General features: G+C 37.4%; 1 protein-coding gene across 2 annotated transcripts; it reads left to right on the top strand.

Annotated features, from left to right (window-relative positions):
* Window positions 1-8,734: 8,734 nt before the first annotated feature.
* Window positions 8,735-19,304, top strand: REXO2 (RNA exonuclease 2). 2 transcript variants are annotated; one of them, XM_045556521.1, is made up of 7 exons: window positions 8,735-9,020; window positions 10,015-10,098; window positions 13,411-13,488; window positions 14,093-14,204; window positions 15,521-15,629; window positions 17,014-17,067; window positions 18,844-19,304. In XM_045556521.1, exons 1-7 carry the CDS (start codon window positions 8,874-8,876, stop codon window positions 18,971-18,973), a joined length of 714 nt encoding a protein of 237 aa, XP_045412477.1. In that variant the 5' UTR covers window positions 8,735-8,873; the 3' UTR covers window positions 18,974-19,304. The 2 variants fall into 2 exon arrangements, with proteins under 2 accessions (XP_045412477.1, XP_045412478.1); XM_045556522.1 differs by lacking the exon at window positions 10,015-10,098 and having other exon boundaries at window positions 8,790-9,020.
* Window positions 19,305-19,897: the final 593 nt, after the last annotated feature.

Below are 19,897 nucleotides of genomic sequence, written 5' to 3'. Positions count from 1 at the left end.
ATTTCATATACATGAAATCATGCAATACAGTCATGTGCCACATAACAATGTTTCAATCAACAACAGATTGCATATACAATGATGGTCCTGTAAGATAATAACACAATATTTTTACTGTACCTTCTATGTCTCAATGTGTTTAGATACACACTTACCATTATGTTGCAATTGCCTACACTATTCAGTATAATAACATGCTATATGGGTTTGTAGGCTAGGAGCAAGAGGCTATGCCATACAGCCTGCATGTATAGTTGGTGTACCACGTAGGTTGTGTAAGTACATTCTATGTTTGTACAAGTATGAAATTGCATTTCTCAAAATGAATTTTCATCATTAAGCAACAGATGACTATGTTTGTCCATAATGTTTTCAAGGGTCATCATATCGTATTTTAATAACATGCATCAGAGCTTCATGTCTTTTCATGGCTGAATAATATTCCATTGTATGTATATACCACACCACATCTAGTTTATCTATTCATGTGTTGATGGACACTTAGGTTGTTTCCACCTTTTCGCTAGTGTGAATAGAAATAATTATGTTTTAATCAGTCACTTGATTATCATCTATCACCAAAGCTTTCACATTGTTTTCTAAAGAAATAAATAGTCTTTGAGCAGCCCTTAAAACCAACTAACCTAAAAAACAAAAAGTCAACTTAAACAGGCTAGAGAGAGAAGCCCAGCACCCAGAATTTCATTGGATATATGTATAGTTGTTTCCTGTTTTGCTGAACTTACTTTTCCAGAAGCATAATTAAAATAAAAAATGGGAAGAATAGCCATTTTAAATTGCAAAATATCCTGTTTTCTGTTTCTATGCCCTTGGAGAATTTTAAGAAGAGCCTAAAAAGAAGAAAAAGTAGTTTCTATCTATTAAAACAAATAGAATATTCTCAAAAATCTGCCAAAACATATTTTCTTAGGAAGAAGAAAATACAATAACATTTATTGAGGGATTATGATGTGGTTGGCACATGATCTGACATAATCTTCACAGCAACTTTAAAAAGCAGGGAATAGGTTTTTTAAAAAAATCATAAATGAGGAAAAAGCAGTTTAGATAGGTTTCGTTACTAGTCCAAGGTCACACAGATCGTGGTTGGTAGTCAGGATTTGAATGTAGGTCTCTCTGACTCCTAAACCCATGTTCTTCAACACTGTAGTACCACATAGTGTCTCCCCACCCACTATAAAGTGTTTTGCTTTGGAAATATTAATAACTGTTTAGATGTGGCAAAAAAGATAAAAAAAGTGAAAATAATTTATTAATTTTTGTCTGTAATTTTTAAGTCCGTATCTTTTCCCCTTAGAATGAAATTGAAAGACCACCTTGAGGTCAGTGTGGAATTAGAAGACAGGCAATGGAAGATGTCTTCCCGTTTAGAATATTTAGAATTAGTAATCAAAGTGTTCTCTAAAGTGAAATATATTTCTCCTTGCTTTGATAGGAAGCAAAATGATACAATAAACTCCAAAAATAGTACTGAAGAGTTTGTAGGGTTTACATTTATGGCAATGCCTAAGTTTAGCAGTATCACCTTTATAATTTTTGTAAAATAAAATGAGATGTGTACAATTAGATGAAACAAAAATAGATCATTAAAAATTTTAGTGGTAGCACATGATGAGGACTAAAATTCAAAGGTAAACGATAAGCTCTGAAGACTGTTTGATTTCCTCAACATGCTTCTGCTATATTAGTTTACTCTCAGTCTTTTCCTTGTTAATGACAATTTAAAAAAATGGAAGGCTCCTTTGATTTAAACTAATTATGCAATTTCCCCAACAATTATGTTTCTACAAGAAGGTTTTTTTTTTTGTTGTGTTGTTGCAAGATCTCTCCCCTTCAAAATTAAATACCAAGTGTTGTTATGCTTATTTAAAATTGAATGCAGTGTTTGAAGTTGGTAATTACTTTTATCATGTAGAAATAAAATTACTCTTGTCAGCACCTATATTTGAAAAATTTTGTTAGGACAATTTAATTATTTTAAAAAACAGTTCATTCAAAGGAAAAGATTGGTTTGTTAAAATGATAAATCTAAGGCTTGTCCTCGATAGCTGTACTTCTGTGCTTATGGTTTTGTTCTCTCAAAACCTTTTGCATATATCCCTTTCTAAGTTTGATTCCTCTCTCCACCTCCTTGCCTTTCATTTCTGGAGTTTTTCCTTTTGGTTGCAGGGTACTCTTTACTCTTAGCAAACTCTGCTCCTTTACTACTTTCCTTTTATTCTCTCCAAGATATCAAGAAAGAACCTTTTATTACCTGTGTTGTCAACTCACAATTCTCTTGTTTCTCAAGCTGCAAGTAGAATTTTGTGTCCTAGTGACAAATACAATGATATCTTTCCAGATCTCATCCTGAATTTGATACCAACGACTTAACATCTTCATTCAAACTTTCTCTTCCTTAATTTCGGTAATGTTGCATTTTTAAAAACTCTTTCTACCTTTTTGAACAATTATTTGTCTCTTTTTCTGAATTCATTTCTTCACTCACCATTTAAATACAGGCAATCTCCAAAGTGAGTTCTGTATGAGTTAGGAGTTGTGTTAGGTAGTAAAATTAGGGGCTGAAAATAGTGGCTTACCCTACTAGAGATTATTCTTTCCCAGAAACCAAGTTTCTAGTTAGTACGGAAGCTCCCCTAAGACATGATAGAGAGACTGAGGTTGTTCTTATCTTTCAGCTTCACCATCCTCACCACCAGTTAGTGAAGAAACAGGTGTATTTGACAGGCAATGATCAAGTTTCTGCCACAATCTGTTTGCTCAAATGCTGGCTATATGATCAGAAATGATCAGTGTTTACAATTGGTGAGTGGAGTGGGCCTATTATACAGTAAAAACAGTGATTTATTTATACTATTTACTAAGGACCTACCATGTGCCAGGCATTATGTTGTTTTCTTATATATTATCTCAAACTTTTATAATAATTCTTCAAATGAAGTAGTGCTATTGCTGTTTTAAAGAGGAGGAAAATGAGTCAAAGAGATTAGAGTCAACCTGTTTAAGGAAAATCAGATAAAAAGTAGCCAAGCTAGGATTTGAATTCAGCTTCATTTGTCTCCAAAGCCTATTGTTTATTTCATTATACACAATCCATACTGACTCTTCATTCATACCCATATTCTTTTGTCCAATAATCATTTGGACTACTCTAGTTTGATGTCGTAATTTCTTATGGCATTAACATTGGACTATTTAAAATGATAAAGTTGTCTAAATTTGTCTGCAATGAGAATTACTAATTGATTCCAGCTTGTTATCAAGACACCTACAGATCACTAGGTAAGTTGGTAGCATGGAAGGTTAAATCTCAACAGTGTGTAGGAGTAACAGTGTGAGGTCACACTGACAGAAATAACTCAGACTTAATTCTCTGATGTCCCCCACCTGAATAACATAGGATCTCAGCTCTTTCCAGAGCCTCCTGCCCAAGTATTTCTAGGATTCCTAAACAAGTCCACCCCACAGGACATTGTCTTTGCTTTGGTAGGAACCACTGCAAGTTCACTAGACTTCTTGCAATGCCAAAGTCTCAGAGTTGTTTCTGGTGAAGTGAGCAAGGATGTAGCTCAGATTTCCCATTTCTAATTTCTGTCCCAAATCTTGAGATTTACACCACCTTTTTACAGTGGAATAGGAGAGGCCAGGTGCAGGGGGCCAGGAATGCTGTTAGTGGCACTTCATCCTTATGAAAGGAAACACCAAAAGTGAAGAAGAAACATTCCTTTGTTCCCCTTCCCTGCTACTGCCTTGCTTTGGTTTTGTCTTTTTTATTTTTATTGTGCTACTGGAAAACTCAAGCAGCGTGTGTGATACATTATCACATACACTTTTTCTTGAACAGCTCTTTTAAAATACCTGCAGTCTCTCTGTTCTCATAGGACTTACACAGAGTCCAGTAAGGACAAAGCTAGGAGACAAATTGATGCAATAGTTGCCGTGCTGTCAGAATTAATCTTTTCCTTCTTCCGATTTAGCTTTTGTGCTGCATTGTGCTCTTTGTTTCTGGCTGCTGCTTCCTTAGTTGGATTCTCTACCAGGGCACTCAATGCTCTTCCAAGAAATAGACTTCCGGTGGGCTTGTCTCGCTGGTTTGTTCTACATGTGCCCACATGTACAAATTAAGCTGACAATCTCCTTGATGTATGCTGATTAGGTTTAAAAGTCTGCAAAAAATAAAATTCTCAAGGTGGGGATGGGCCTGTAGCTGTACTTTTTAGACAACTTGTAATCATTTTCACTCCTATAGTTTCAGCTATCTTTCTTCTCTATGTAGATGACATCTAAGCTCAAGTCTCTATCCCTGCCCTCTTTCCAGCTACCTGCTGGATATCTCCACACAGATGTCCCCCTGTGTTAGCTGCCTCCAAGCAGAGGGTTTTCCAGCACAATTTCAGCCTTTCCAAAACTGAAGTCATCAACTCTTACCTGTTCTTCCTGCAACATGTTATTTCCATTGGGATTCTCTTTTATTAATACTTAAAGACATAATCATCCTAGTTGCTTCTGTCCAAGGCATTCTGTTTGTCTGGGATATTGTTACCCACAATATTTGTTGTCAAAGTTTTCCTTTCAGGATCTAACTCAATTTCATCCTCCTGTATCTCTTCAGTCAAAATGAATTCCCTTTCCTTATATTCCTACAGCACTCTATGCTTCTTTAGGGTATTGGTACAAATCTCCTTTATATTGTTTTGTACCTCCTGATTTGCTTACAGAAGTAAATCAAATGAGCACGTACTATATGTTCAGTGTTCTATATGTTTTTATTTACTCATCATACAATCCATTTTACAGATGGGAAAATTAAAGCTGTTTCCTTATCTGTAAAAGAAACAACTCCAAAATCTTAAATTTTTAAATACCTGTAGTGTCAAGTATAATAAATACCAGTGTAATAAATGTACTTTTATTTCTGTAGTCTAGCATAGTGTTTCATATACCGTAAGTACTCAGTGTTTGTTGAACTGAACTGAAATAAAATGCAATTCAAATTTCATAAAAACCTTTACAGTGCCCATTTTGTACAAAGTGCATTATAGAGATTACAATTTTGCCTGCTATTTTTACCCTGCATTTTTATAGTCACAGAGGGCAAAGACAAAAGATTTATCATCCTTTATCCTCCGCAGACCACTAGAGGGAAGTAAACAGCAGTTATCAGTTACCAGCAATATACCTTGATATCATTTGTCAAGATGAAGTTCCACAAAACAGGAAGAGAAGAGATATTATCAACCAGTAAGTATTCATTGGGTACCTATTGCCTATTTAAACATGCTTTATAAACTGTAGGACAGTTTACAGGTATGAGATAGTCTCTTTACTTTCGTGACTATTAACTAGTACCACTGCCATTACTATATGACTCTATGCCAGTCCTATAAAAGTGCAAAAATAAATGTATTCTGTAAATTAAAGTCTAGTTTAATAAAATGGCAACAAAGTATATCAGATAAATCTCCCAAGGAACATAACTGTAACAATGTTAGGTTTATTAACTTGCTGTAACAACAGAGGAACCAGGGGCCTCTCCTAAGAGACAGTAGGGAAGGACTTTTTAAAATACGATATTTGGGATGATTCTAAAGAGGAACCAGGGGAGTGGGGATCAGTTCTGGATTGATTACCACAGCCATCTTTGTTCAGGATGTGGGAGGGACAAAGCTGGGCTGGAGAAGTTGATTTTATATTATGTATATTTTACCACAATTAAAAAAATAAAAAATATTTAAAAAAAACAATAGTGATCTCTCAAAAAGGGGAGAGTTTTTGTGTCTTTGGCCATGTCCTATTAGAAACATTGTCTTATTATTTGTGGAGGGAAAGATTAAAAAAAAAAAAGATATAGAAACATTGTCTTAGATTCTGTTAGAAACATCGCAGTTTGATTACCAGCAGTGCTGAGAAGCAGACTCAGAAGCCTGTTTTCTTGAAAACCACAAAGTTAGGATAAATGTGTAATGTGTCTGAAAATCCTTTATCTGAATCTCTGCATCTGGGTTGGAAATTGAAGCTGCTTTTCTGTGTCAAAGTGACCCACAAACTCAGCTTCTTTAAGCAAGAGATGTTCCATTTTCACTGAAATGACTTCAAACAGCAAAGTTTCTCATATTCTATAATTTTAGAGAACAAGATTTCTTGGTACTATGTCTTTGATGTTAATTAACAAAAGTAGTTTTTATAGATTCACAACAAAATTGAAAAAGCAAAGTTTCTGAACAGAGTAATGTGGCTTTGAAATAAATCCTGTTAAGAAAGGAAAAGGGACAGAATGATTGAGTCCATTGTGGGACCAGGCTGCTTTCAGATTCTGGGGCCCCATACTTTTGTGTCTGTCCTCTCTCTTATATACATGGTTTGGATTTGTGAATTTAATGCATATATTACTGTTATTTGGGACATTAATCTTTAATATTATCAGTGCAATGATATTATACACAAAACAAAGTGTAAATCACCTTACATTATAACATTATTTACCTATAAGTTGTGTTTATTGTTACAAGGAAAGTACATCACTATATTCGAATAAAAATTGGTTTCCAAAATGTCCAGACATAATTTTAATTACCCATGATTTAAAAATTATGATCATAAATTTTCAGGATATAAGTTCTTAAATATAAACACTATCGTTGAAGTTGTAATTTGTAATAAAACTAGTCAATGTTCCAGTAGTAAAGTTGAAAACAAAAGGTGTTCTTTGAGAATGTAGGATACTAAAAAGCCCATTGATAAAAGTTTCTATACTTTAACTGCTTCTACTTCCTATGAATCAAATTTAAAACTAAGAAAAAACTAAAGAAGAAATGCAGATCATTTCTTTTCTTTTTTTTTTTTGAGACAGAGTCTCGCTCTGTTGCCCGGGCTAGAGTGCCATGGCATCAGCTGAGCTCACAGCAACCTCAAACTCCTGGGCTCAAACAATCCTACTGCCTCAGCCTCCCGAGTAGCTGGGACTACAGGCATGCACCACCAGGCCCAGCTAATTTTTCTATATATATTTTTAGTTGTCCATATAATTTCTCTTTTTAGTAGAGACAGGGTCTCGCTCTTGCTCAGGCTGGTCTCGAACTCCTAAGCTCAAACAATCCGCCTCCTTGGCTTCTCAGAGTGCTAGGATTACAGGTGTGAGCCACCGCGCCTGGCCTGCAGATCATCTCTTATAGAGTAGGCTACAACCGAGTAAAAAGCTATAGCAAAACAATGTGACTCATCAGGCAATGCAGTTACATTATATACACATTGCGCATAATAAAAATCTTTAACACATTTTGATGAACCTTCAAGGAGAGTTTCTCAGGGCCCAAGCAAGGTGGTGGGTTGGGTACACCAAGGAAGTAAAAGATGAAATGCAGTACACTACACTGGCCTTAAAGCTCTGATAAGGCAACAAATTTTCTCTCCCACAAAACCAGCTCATCAGGTAGGAATTACTAAGCAAGGGACTACAAGCTCTGTAATTAGTGGCAATATAGCTTTCAGCAAAATATATCGAGAAGGCTGAGATCAACATTTGTGACAAAGTTGCACTCTGCACACAAATGTGCTACTGAATAGCCAAGATTTAAGAGACTCAGGAAAGCTGACACTCCCGAGCCCGCGGTCTGGTTGGTGGTGGCCACCTCCACTCCTGGAAATGATGGAAACTATACCTGTCATTGGAAGAAAATAAAGTTGTTTTTTTTTTTTTTTTAAGAGACAGAGTCTAGCTCTGTCAACCAGGCGGGAGTGCAGTGGAGCCATCATAGTTCACCATAACCAGGAACGGAACTCCTGGGCTCAAGTGATCCTCACCCGTAACCCCCGCACTCCCTCAGCCCCTGAGCAGCCAACACTACAGGCACCTGCCACCCCGCAGGGCTAATTTTTATTTTATTTACTTATTTATTTTTAGTAGAGGCAGGGTCTTGCTATATTGTCTAGGCTGGTCTGGAATTCCTGGCCTCAGCCATCCTCCTGCCTTGGTCTCTCAAAGTGCTGGGATTACAGGCATGAACCACCACTCCTAGTCAAAAGATACTTTGATCAAAACCAAAGCAGACGACAGAGTAGACAGAGCTGTTTTAGTTCATTTTAATTTAGTTTGCTCCACATATCTGTTATACCATGATGAGATTTAACTTTGAGAACTTTTAAGGCTAGAGTAGAAAATTATGACCACTGACACCTAATAGCTGAACTGAAACACAGACCACGTTCCATAAGAAATAAGGGATAACCCTTTGCCAAATGAAGGAAAGTAACCAATTTTGGACACCTAATACGTGCTAAGTGATCTTTCAGATATCTCCTTTAAAGATTTCTAAATGATCTGATGACACTGGAAATGGTTTCTGGCCCGAAAAAAGTACCTTGCCTTTCGGTACCAACTAAATGAGAAAAATATCTGGTGTGTGGAAGAGAAGGGCAGGTAAGTAAAAAAGAGAAAAAAGAAGTAAAAAGGGAACGATATATTTGAAAAAAAATAATCATAAATAGATAATCACATTTTCTTCGACCAACCAGAATAAGAATTCTTTTCCCATTGCGCAGCTCACAACTAACTGAAACTCAGGAAGTAACTCCTGGAAGCAAACTAACTTAGCTGTGAAAAACATGCGCGTCCAGTAACATCCGAAAAACACGTGGCGGGGGTGGGGATCCGGTGGCAACAGCAGGTGAGACTCCAAGTCCCATCATCCCATTCGGCAGCCAAGCCGGGCTGCTCAGGGCGAGCCGCCGCACTGGATGCTGGGACTTGTGGTTTCCGCCGCTGCACCTCCCCGCGGGTTTGCGACGTTTAGCGACTATCGCGCCTGCGCCAGAGCCGGCTGCGAGCCTGGGGCCGTGGCCGCTCGTGCCGGGTGATGCTAGGCGGCTCCCTGAGCTGCAGGCTGTTGCGAGGTGTAGGTGGGAGTCGCGGGCAGTTCCGGGCGCGAGGTGTCCGCGAAGGTGGCGCAGCCATGGCGGCAGGGGAGAGCATGGCTCAGCGGATGGTCTGGGTGGACCTGGAGGTGAGTGAGGTCGGCGAGGGGTGAGGGAAGGAGAGTGAAGTTTCGCGCGTGGCACCGAGTAGCAGAGCCTGGCCTGGGACAGCTGTAGGGGTCTGGGTCTCAGGTGTGGCAGGTGAGCGCGGCCCGGCAGTCGGCGGCGCTGGGCGAGTCCGGAGGCAGGAGTTCTTCGGGTGTTGGGGACCGTCCTGGGCTGTGGGGTTTCTCTTCAAAAGGAAGGAGTCATCCTTGTGGCTCCCTCTCCTGCCTACCTCCTCTGCCCAGGTGTGGACTTCGCTAACGCTCTGCTGTCTCGGGGCTTAGGGTCACAGTGGTGGGGGTGGGGACAGCGGCTCTGCTCCCCTCCTCCCCCACAAAACCTTAAAGAGCCCTAGATTGTTAGGGTTATATGGGACTCCAGAGATGACTCAGCCTTACTCCTCATTCCATAAGTGACAAAATTGCTGCCCAAAGGAGGGTTCAACTCATTCAAGGTCGTGCTGTTAGTGAGGGTCTGAGTTGGGACCAGAACCCAGTTTTGATCTCTTCGGGTTTTCCATTCTAAAACCGAGGGCTCCCCTTCCCTCGAGCCTCTGTTTTGTCCTATATGAAATGAAAATAATAGCAGTACTTTCTCCATTAGATTCTGATGAAGATCAAGTGGTGTCATTAATATGAAAACTTTGTAAACTCTCTAGAGATAATACAGTGTTGTTCGATATGTAACTTCCACAATTGAGTGCTGTCAGCACTCAATTTTACTGACTTCGCATCTGTCCCAGAGGAGACTCACAGTGCTTGACAAATAGCAGGCTCTTGGTAAATATTTGTTGAATAAATGAGGACTCAAGTTTAGTATTAATACTTTGAGTAGTTGCCCAAGGAGCATTATTGTCTCTTCTATTTTGGCTATGGGATATAAACTGAATATGCTTGAGGGAATTCCTGTTAAATAAACTTGGGTGAAATAGGCCAGAAAGATGGTTTTGTGTGTGTTATATATTTATCTTTATTGCAGATGACAGGATTGGACATTGAGAAGGACCAGATTATTGAGATGGCCTGTCTAATAACTGACTCTGATCTCAACATTTTGGCTGAAGTAGGTGATGCCATGTAATACAGTTATACTGTTTAGAGGGCATTGGAAATCTAAAAGTCATTTTTTTCCAGTACCTTTGTTTAAAAAATAAGAAAACTGAAGTCTGTGTATGAAGTCTATATATGTAGATTAAGGTCCAAAGTAATGTTCTAGGTCACGGTTGGGTTCGGTTGGTACTAGAACCAAAGTAATATATCTCACAGCCTAATTAATTTTTCAATTAACCATGCCAGAAATTTACAAAATCATAAACTCCGTCATTTACTGAGAGCTTACTGTGTGTCTGGTACAGTTCTGAGTGCTTTACATGTTTTTGTTCTTTATCCTCACAACAACTATAAGTTAGGTACTGTGATAATGCTTATGTTATAGATGAGGACATTTGAGCATAGAGATGTTGGGTAATTTGCCCAAGGCCACCTGGCTAATGTAGTTTAACTAAGGCAATCTCAGCCAAAGTGCTCCTAACCATTAGGACAGCTAACTGTTGTCCCATCAGATTTGGTGACTCATGCTGAAGTTTACCTCTTTATGTCATAACTTTGGCTTCAGCTTGACTGCATATATACAATTGTGCCTTTTCAGCTAGGGCACGTGATTCTTCTACATCTATATTAAAATTTTATAATTTCGGTTGATATGCATCCATAAAGTGTTCTCTTATTGACAGATTGGGCATGGTTAAGGTTTTTACATGCTACTCTTAACTGAAACATTTAGCAAAACAAATAAAACACACCTGTTGCATTTCAGCCGCTCATGAAGCATTTAATAAGTATGTGACACTATCAGATTGGTAGGGGGTGAAATCCCTGACCTTGAATAATTCTGTTTTATATTGTCAGTAGTATTCAGAGATTAAGAAACTCTAGAATAGAAACAAAGTAGGGATGTTTGTGGAAAAGAAAGTCTTGTTACATTAAGTTCCCAGAGGGTAGGACTGATGTGTTACTGGCACTGGGATAAATTTCCTAAATCTACAGTTAAGACTTCCATTTATTTTAATACGTACGTAAAAGAGGTGAGAAGGTATTTATAGATGAGTTGCTGCATTTGTGGAGAGCTAGGCTTATCTTTCTGACACATCAGCTGGAGGAGAATTCTGAGACTTTGTATTTGTCATCATAAAAACTTTTTTTTAGACTTTATAAAAGCGCTGAGTTTTAGGTTTGGTTGTTTTTTCTGTTACTTGGAATTTACTGGAGATGAATAGTGAAGAGAAGTGTCTTTATCTTACCAGCCCTACTTACCCTTGGCTGAAGAAGAGTTTTTCTTTTGGACTGTTGATATAATGTGAAATACTGACAGTTTAATGGATCAGTAGGTTGATATGTACCCTGGAGGAAATTTGGGTATGTATTCACACAGCTGCAGATGAGTGCAGCATTTGTAAATAGACTAAGTCAGATGAGGGTAAAGATGTTAAAAAAAAAAAAATGCTTAAGGGCTGTCAGTTCTGTGGTAAATATGTTTTATTTTTGTATAAGAGTATGAGGAAATGTTTTATCCTGATAGAAGAATAAGCATCCTACTCTGAAAATTTTTCTGTAGGTATAGTCCCTTGGTTTGCCAAACTGGAATCTAAAGTAGGTTATATAACGTTAGATTTATAGGAGTTTGCTTTTTTCCCATCGTTAGACTTTTTTAAATTTATTTTTATTTTTTTACAATAGGAGTTTTTTTTTTTTTTAATATGTTATCAGAACACATTTTTTGTTTATCTGCAGAGATTGCCAACACCAGTTATCTTTGGCTGAACCTCCTTTTTAGTTGTGGGATGTCAGGCATATTTTAGTCAAATTCTAGCCATTCCTTTCAATGATGCAAGCTATTTTTACCACCTTAGTTGTAATAATACCTTGGATTTATAGAGTTTGTTCCAGAGAGTTCAAAGAACTTTCATATCTATAATTTTTTTATCCTGTTAACATTCCTGTGAGGGAAGGGGGACAGTTTATTATTATTATCACCATCTTACAGAAGGAGAAACTAAAGTGACTTGTATCAGTGATACAGAGAAACTAAAGTGACTTGTATCAGTGACTTGTATCAGCCTACTGTTTATTACTGGGACTTTATCTGAAAGATTCACAGTATTTGAATGTTCTGTGCAATGGAGCTGAGAATTTTTTTTTCCATTTTTTTTTTTTGAAACAGAGTCTTGCTCCGTTGCCCAGGCTAGAGTGCCGTGGTGTCAGCCTAGCTCACAGCAACCTCAAACTCCTGGGCTCAGTCAATCCTCCTGCCTCAGCCTCCCGAGTAGCTGGGACTACAGCCATGTGCCACCATGCCCGGCTAATTTTTCTGTATATATTTTTAGCTATCCATATAATTTCTTTCTATTTTTTTAGTAGAGACAGGGTCTCGCTCTTGCTCAGGCTGGTCTCGAACTCCTGAGCTGAAAGGATCCACCCGCCTCGGCCTCCCAGAGTGCTAGGATTACAAGCCTGAGCCACCGCGCCCGGCCCGGAGCTGAGAATTTGAGGGCCACTTTTTTGTTTTTTTTTAGTTGTTATTAATTGCCTCTTATAAAAAATGTGTTTTTTTAAAATATAAAAATACTGTTAAACAGTATAATTTTATCCCAGGTATATATATAGTAAACTATTGGTTTTTTTTAATAGGGTACATGTGATATTTTGGTATGGCATACAATGTGTTTTAATCAAATCAGGGTAATTGAGGTATCTATCACTTACTGGTGTTTTAGCCTGTTCTCCTGCCCCATCGTACTCCCCAAAGGTTGTACATTTTCTTGATACTTTGCATATATATATATATATATAAATGTGTGCATTTTTTAAACAAGTGTAAATGAAATCATATGCATGTATATACTGTTTTGCAGTTTGTTTTTCACTTGATAATATGTACACTTTTCAAAATGAACTCATAATCAGGGTTGGCAGACTTTATGGAAAGGGCCAGATAGTTTAGGCTTTGAGTGCGATATACCTCTCATCATATGTTCTTCTTTTGTTTTTTTCTTACAATCCTTTACAAATGTAAAAATCATTCTTAGCTTTCTGTCTATAAAAAATGAGCTGAGGGCTAGGGCCATAGTTTACTGACCCTTGACAGATATCTGTGTCCTCCATTAATAGACATTTTGGTTTTTACTTGTGTGTGTATGTTCTATTTCATCATCATAAACAGTGCTGGAGTGAACAATGACCACTTTTAGAGTTAACAAAGTATCCTTCTACTTTCTTGGATATGTATATGTAGTCCATAAAGCAGCTTAAACTTTACCTCTGAAGGCAGGGTTATTCCTCTTGATTCTTGGTGACTAATGGCTTTTCCCCTCCACAGGGTCCTAACCTGATTATAAAACAGCCAGATGAGTTGCTGGACAGCATGTCAGATTGGTGTAAGGAGCATCATGGGAAGGTAACATTACCAAATAACAGGATTGCTGCTATGGGGATCAGTAACAAGCTTGTTGCTCCCACATCTGAATCCTATACCATTGTTGGATGGTATTTAAAAAAGGGTTAGAGGAAGATTGCTTGACAAGCCTGGGAAACTGCTTGCTTGTTTACTTTTCATCTTTGGGACCTCTCGAGATCATCTTCTCCTGAATGTCCTGTTTTTTTCTCTCCTACATTCAGTCTGTCGCGAACGCATTGTGGATTGTCAAGTATTACTCAAGTCAGTCTTTTGGATAAGGTTAGACATCAACTTTCAGAGAAGGGGGAATGCTGCTCTACCGTTAATAGTTGTTTCTTCCCAAAGGTTATATCCTTGGACTTTGAGCACCATCTTTTTTGACTGTGTGGAAATGCTATTAACAAGCAGGAACATATCTTATTTGGCTTGGATTCTTTAAGAAAAAATTGGTGCAAAGATGACAATTTCAGTTTGAACTTGAGCTCTAACAATGGTCCATCTCTGGTTATATTTGCCCATTTTAGAAGTGAAGTTTCATTTCTGGATGCCTTTGAAAACTGACTTCATGTGTTTCTGGTGGGGGGCTGGGGATTCTCTCTTGCAGTCTGGTCTTACCAAGGCAGTGAAGGAGAGTACAATTACATTGCAGCAGGCAGAGTATGAATTTCTGTCCTTTGTACGACAGCAGACTCCTCCGGGGCTCTGTCCACTTGCAGGTAAAATCCAGTCCTATGTATATCTTGTAGATAGTCTTCCATTGTAGTGGTTCATGAGACTGCAATTCCAGCCAAAAGACCAGCCAAGACCATCCATGTCTTCCACTTACCCTGCTTTGGGTTATACATCTTAATTTTGTGTTCAAGTTTCTTTGTATAGTTTATAACATGAATATTGTGAAAATACCCTGAAACCTGATGTGAGATCTGGGAAACACAAGAGTAACTCAATGAAATTTTCCCCCATATTTTTATTATGGAAAAATTTCAAATGCACAGAAAAGTTGATTTTAATAGTTGTTAACCTTGTGCCATGTTTGTTTTTCCCATTTTTTCTTGGACATTTGAAAGTAAATTGCAGGCATCATGACACTTTATTCCTAAATACTTCATCAAGCATCTCCTAAGAATAAGGATATTTTCTTATGTAACAGTATTATTGTTGCATCGAAGATAATTAAAAAATCATTCAATATCATGTGATAGCTAGTTCACATTCAAAGTTCCCCAAATTGTCTAATTGTTTTTGAACCAGGATTCAATCAAGTCTCGTGCATTTCATTTTGTTATTATGTCTTTTAATCTAAAACTGTCCACCTATTTTTTTTTTCCCCATTGACATTGACTTAGACCAGGCCAATTCTACCAGGATTTTTAAAGGGCTGACATTGTCAGAGGGAAGTTAATGTTCTCTGAAGGTGTATTTGTATGTGTAAATCGATGTGGTAACTAACATATTCCATAAACATTCATAAAAAAAATTTTGGCATTAAATACTATAGCATGTATTGTATAAATGTTTCCCCCAGCCAATGTGGCTGATGTCTATTTTAAAGTTCTCATTTAAAATTTAGTGTTTTTAATATAAATTACTGTATGGAAACATGAGTATGGATGTGATTTGTTAAAGAATTTGGAATGTAAATAAAAGTTTATCTACTTATGTGATTCAGTTAAATTTTTAGTGTTAGTGGTGTGGATTTTGTGACACTGGGAGAAAGTTTGTGGCTCTGGTATAGTCTCAACAAGTAACAGAGATTTGTGCATTGTTTTAAGCATGTGGAATGATAGATGTACCTTTTGTTCATCAGAGGCCATAAACACATTTGTTATGAGCTAGACTGATTAAATACTTGGTAATCTGTACTTGTGAGCTATTCAGCTGCGTTCAAACCCACATAGAAATTTAGAGGTGCTTTTAGGAATTGTTTGAGTTTTAAAAAATCATCTCCATTTCAACTACAATTTATGAATTTTGATATCCTGTTGTATACTACTAGAAATACAGAGATGCAGTATGCTTCGTGTCTTTCTAGGAAATTCAGTTCATGCAGATAAGAAGTTTCTTGACAAATACATGCCCCAGTTCATGAAACATCTTCATTATAGAATAATTGATGTGAGCACTGTTAAAGAACTGTGCAGGTAAGGGCTATATTTAGGATCCATTAAATTGCCTCATTTAACATGTTTTAATTGAGAATTTGTGGAAAGTAATTGAATAGAAATGAGGGTGCCAAGTGGGTTTAAAGCTTCCTTATCCCATTCTCGCTTGTACAGGACCTTAATTTATCCTGGACTGGTGAAAATTGGGAAAAACAATGTGAAAAATCTTTCATACAAATTTTCTTAATTTGTAAAATTTATTGAGCCTATTCCGTGCCAGGCATTGGCCTATCTGCTTGGCACATATAGATAAAAAACCCATAAGTAGCTTGGAATCTAGTGGGTTGATGTGTAAAAACACATCCTAAAAATGTATCCTGTGATGACTCCTGTTATGGAACTGTGCCTGTAGAGTATTGTGGGCACAAGGGAAGCAGCACCTAACTGCTGGAGCAGGAGATATGAGAAGTCAGGGAAACCTTTACATGGGAAATAGCTTTTAAATTGAGATTTGAAGAAGAGTAGAAGTTTTCCAGGCATTTGAGAGAGCATTCCAGAGAGCGGTCAAAGGTCTGAGGATGTGAGGGAGCAGGAAGCTAAGGCAAAATGTGTTCAAGGAATCACAAACCATTCATTAATGCTGGAGTGCAAAGCACGAGGTTGGCAAAGGTGGGAGGCAAGGTTAAAGTATGGATGGCTTGTGTACTACACTAATGAAGTTCAGTTTTATCTCATGAGGGATGGGGGTTCCTCTGAGAAAGTGTAAATAGAAGAGTGAGTGATATGATTAGATCATTCTGATTAGAGGGTGGCAAGAAAAGAGGTAGGGAGATAAGAAAGGAGACCTTGCATCATCTTGGAGAGAGAAGAATGAGCTGGAGAAATGGCAGTGGGGTGGTGGTGAGGGGCATGAAAATAAATATTTGAGAGGGTCATTTGGCAAACACTGTACTTGAATAAGGAAATGAGGAAAAGGAAGAGGTATAAAGTGATTCATATGTTTCTAGTGTGGACAGCTTAGGTGGATAATGGGACTGTTCAAAGAAAAAGGGGAAACTAAGAGGAAGAGTAGATTTGGTGCATGGGGGAGGGGAGGTGCTGAGAATGATGGGTGTGGTTTTCCTTTTCGTATATCTTGAATTAGAAGTACCTGGTAGATTTTTAGGTGGGGAGGTCTAGCAGGTCATTGGATATCCATGACAGAAACTCTAAAAAGGGCTAGGCCGGAGTTAGTCATTGATGAGCTTGCTCAAAGAGAATGTATAAAGAGAGGACAAGTTGGAAAAGAGTCTCCTGGCAAACAGGCAGCTTGAGAATCACAACCCAAATGCCTTTTCCAATGTTAATGTATTACTTGAAGGAGGTAATTATTCAGTGTAATTGAGACAGCTTCCTTTGAGAGTTCCATTTCTGCTGTGTATAGACGCTGGTATCCAGAAGAATATGAATTTGCACCAAAGAAGGCTGCTTCTCACAGGTAAGTTTGGGTCCTACCAAGCGCTTGCCAATCTGACACAAACAACCCCCAAGTTCCTGACTGCTTTAAATGTCCTTTTTCCACTCTTTCCTTGGGGGAAAGATAAAGGTCAACTAGCATAAAGATAACATTCTTTTACTAAGATTATCAGGAATTCTGGTCAGGATTCCAGTAATCCATTTTGAAGAGGGTCATAGAGTCTTTATTGCAGGTTTAAAACTCTTAGATAACTTGGTTTATAGGTATGATGAAACAGTCTATAATCTTTCTAGTAATGAGCAGTATTAGCTTTCTTCCCATAGAGGATATGGACTTGTAGCCATTTAAAATTAGAATACTTTGTGTACAGTTGTATGATACAGTTGTCCTACTTTGACACTTTTTTAGTTTTTCAGATTGTTTCTTTTATGTCTGTAGCCTTAGACACAAATACGCAAGGAATTTAAAGATCTTGTGTATCAAGTGTCCTGTGCTGGTTCTTTTACTTTTCTTTTTGATTTTGAATTCTTTCAGGAGAGACATGTTACAGGCCTAGAATACTTTATCTGAAACAATTGGGGTTTGGTATGTTTTGGAGTTCAGAATTTTTAGGGTGTTATTATAGAAGGGTAATAGTAAACATGTATTGTTTATTATTATGTAACATTCCTAATAAGATTTTAGGAGGCAGTTCATAATAAAACAGAGATATTTCTACAATGAAACATATTGATAGTCACACCAACTGGCATAACTAGTGACTATAAATAGCCTCACATCAAGATTGCTCAGATTTTACCACACAATGGGTCATGAAAGTACTTCAGGTTTTCAGGTCTGTTTTCAGGTCTGTTTTAGATTTCAATATTGTAGATAAGAGGTTGTGTACCTTTACTTAGGCAGAGGTTGTAATTTTGTCAGCTTGAGTTCTCTGCCTGGGAAGAAAGCATGTTGTCTTCGCCACAGAAATAACTCATAAAACTCTTGCACTGAATTTTGTGCAGTGTATTCTCTAGAAGAAGCCCTTGGCCAATCGTTCAGAGCTTATTGATTTACTTGCACACTGTTCTAATAATCTTGGTTACCTGATTTCTCAGACTACAACATATGAGAAACAGCATGTTGGAAGAGAAGAAAGGCTCTTAGATGGAGGCAGGCTGCCACTGATTATAGAACAAATCACCACAAGAGAGGAGGTAGATCCTCTTGTATGGTTAGGTACTGTCTGATAATTGATAGTTATTATGATGAGTCATGAGTTACGTTCGAGTATGTCAGTGTATTTTGTTCAGGGACATCATTAAGTATTATGCAGTGTTTCCTAAACTATGTTTCATGAGCTGTTAATAAGTATTCCACAAATGTGGTCGATTAAGTTTTAGAAATACTGTATATATTTATAGTACAGCCCCCTCTTGGGAATTCATAATACTCATTAGTATATTAAATACTTTGCAAAGAACTTCAGGAAAAAATGTTTAATCTAGTTTTCCTAAACTTATTTGACCTTGGAATTTTTCCCCCTTGTGGAACACATCATCATCTTATGGAACAGTTTGGGAAATTTTAATCTTTTATATTTTACAAATTTTTTTTTTGGCAAAAGTTTTGTAAAAAACAAAAACATGTAAAGAAAATTGCTTTACTGAAATGTTTCACTTTTTGATGCTGCCAGTTGGTGGCATTTACCGTAGTACCCATTCTTCCTAAGTTATTTATAAAAGGTTATGCTTTTTAAATGATTTCCACCTCCTCTGGTTTTGGACGTTCCATTCAGTATGGTGTGTTTGCTTGTAGGGCGCTTGATGACATTAGTGAAAGCATCAAAGAACTTCAGTTTTACCGAAATAACATCTTCAAGAAAAAAACAGATGAAAAGAAGAGGAAAATTATAGAAAACGGGGAAAATGAGAAGACTGTGAGTTGATGCCAGTTCTCATGCTGCCACTACATAGTTCTCTGGAAGCAACCTCTGGTGGCTCTTTTTTTTTTTTTCCCCGTGCTGATTGCTTGGCAGAGCACCTTCTTTCAGTTAACTTGCATCTCCAGATTATTCAACCAAACGGTACCTGCAACACTATTTTTCTCCTAATACACTGTTTCCATTATGACACAGCAGCTCCTTTGTAAGTACCAGGTCATGTCCATTCCTTGGTACATATCTGCATTTGCTTTTAGACCATTTCTTTTGTTTAATAAATAAATAAATAAATAAATAGATAAATAAATAAATAAAGCTAGTTCTATTGAAAAGCAAACCTTTTTGTATCTATTCTTTAGTAGTTTAATCATTGGAAAAAGATGGCTTTTTCTTTTTTAAGTGGTATGGCTAATGTTTAAATTCTCATAATGCAATTAGGAATGGATTAATAAGTTCTTCTGTCAAACAGGAAGTGAACTTGTTTTGCTTTGCAAGTCAGACTTGTGAGAATAGACTAATGGAGATAGGTTCAGAGAAGCAGATTTGGGCTCATTGTTCTAGGTATTGAACCAGCTGCACTGGAATAGGCTGCTCTTCACTGCATTCAGGAAATTCAAGTAAGCCATCAGACAGGGATTCAGTAAGTAATAACTAAGGTTTGTTGATAATTAAGTAATAATTAAGGCTTAATTATGTGCAAGACAATCATGGTACTAAGTTTATAGAATGTTAATAGTTTGCTGCCGTAGGTGTAATGGTCAGTAAGTAACTGAGAAAGGATTTCAGTTTGAATATATTAACTCCTAAGTTTATGTATTCTAGACCACAGTACTAAGGCGAGTCCTCAGCCAGAGGGTACAGTAGAATTATCTGTAGAACACGTCTCATTTTTTGTGCACCTCATTCTGACAGATGCCTCTTTAAGATACA

Source organism: Lemur catta, chromosome 7, assembly GCF_020740605.2.
Source record: "Lemur catta isolate mLemCat1 chromosome 7, mLemCat1.pri, whole genome shotgun sequence".
Classification (NCBI taxonomy): Eukaryota; Metazoa; Chordata; class Mammalia; order Primates; family Lemuridae; genus Lemur; species Lemur catta.
The sequence above is the reverse complement of the archived record's forward strand: the minus strand, read 5'-3'. Positions and strand labels throughout refer to the sequence as shown.

Bases quoted from the DNA above. Each gene is read 5' to 3' on its own strand.
- REXO2 (XM_045556521.1), top strand. From the start codon at position 8,874: ATGCTAGGCGGCTCCCTGAGCTGCAGGCTGTTGCGAGGTGTAGGTGGG. The intron at 9,021-10,014 runs GTGAGTGAGGTC...TCTTTATTGCAG, and splicing joins TGGTCTGGGTGGACCTGGAG to ATGACAGGATTGGACATTGA. The intron at 14,205-15,520 runs GTAAAATCCAGT...GTGTCTTTCTAG, and splicing joins GGGGCTCTGTCCACTTGCAG to GAAATTCAGTTCATGCAGAT.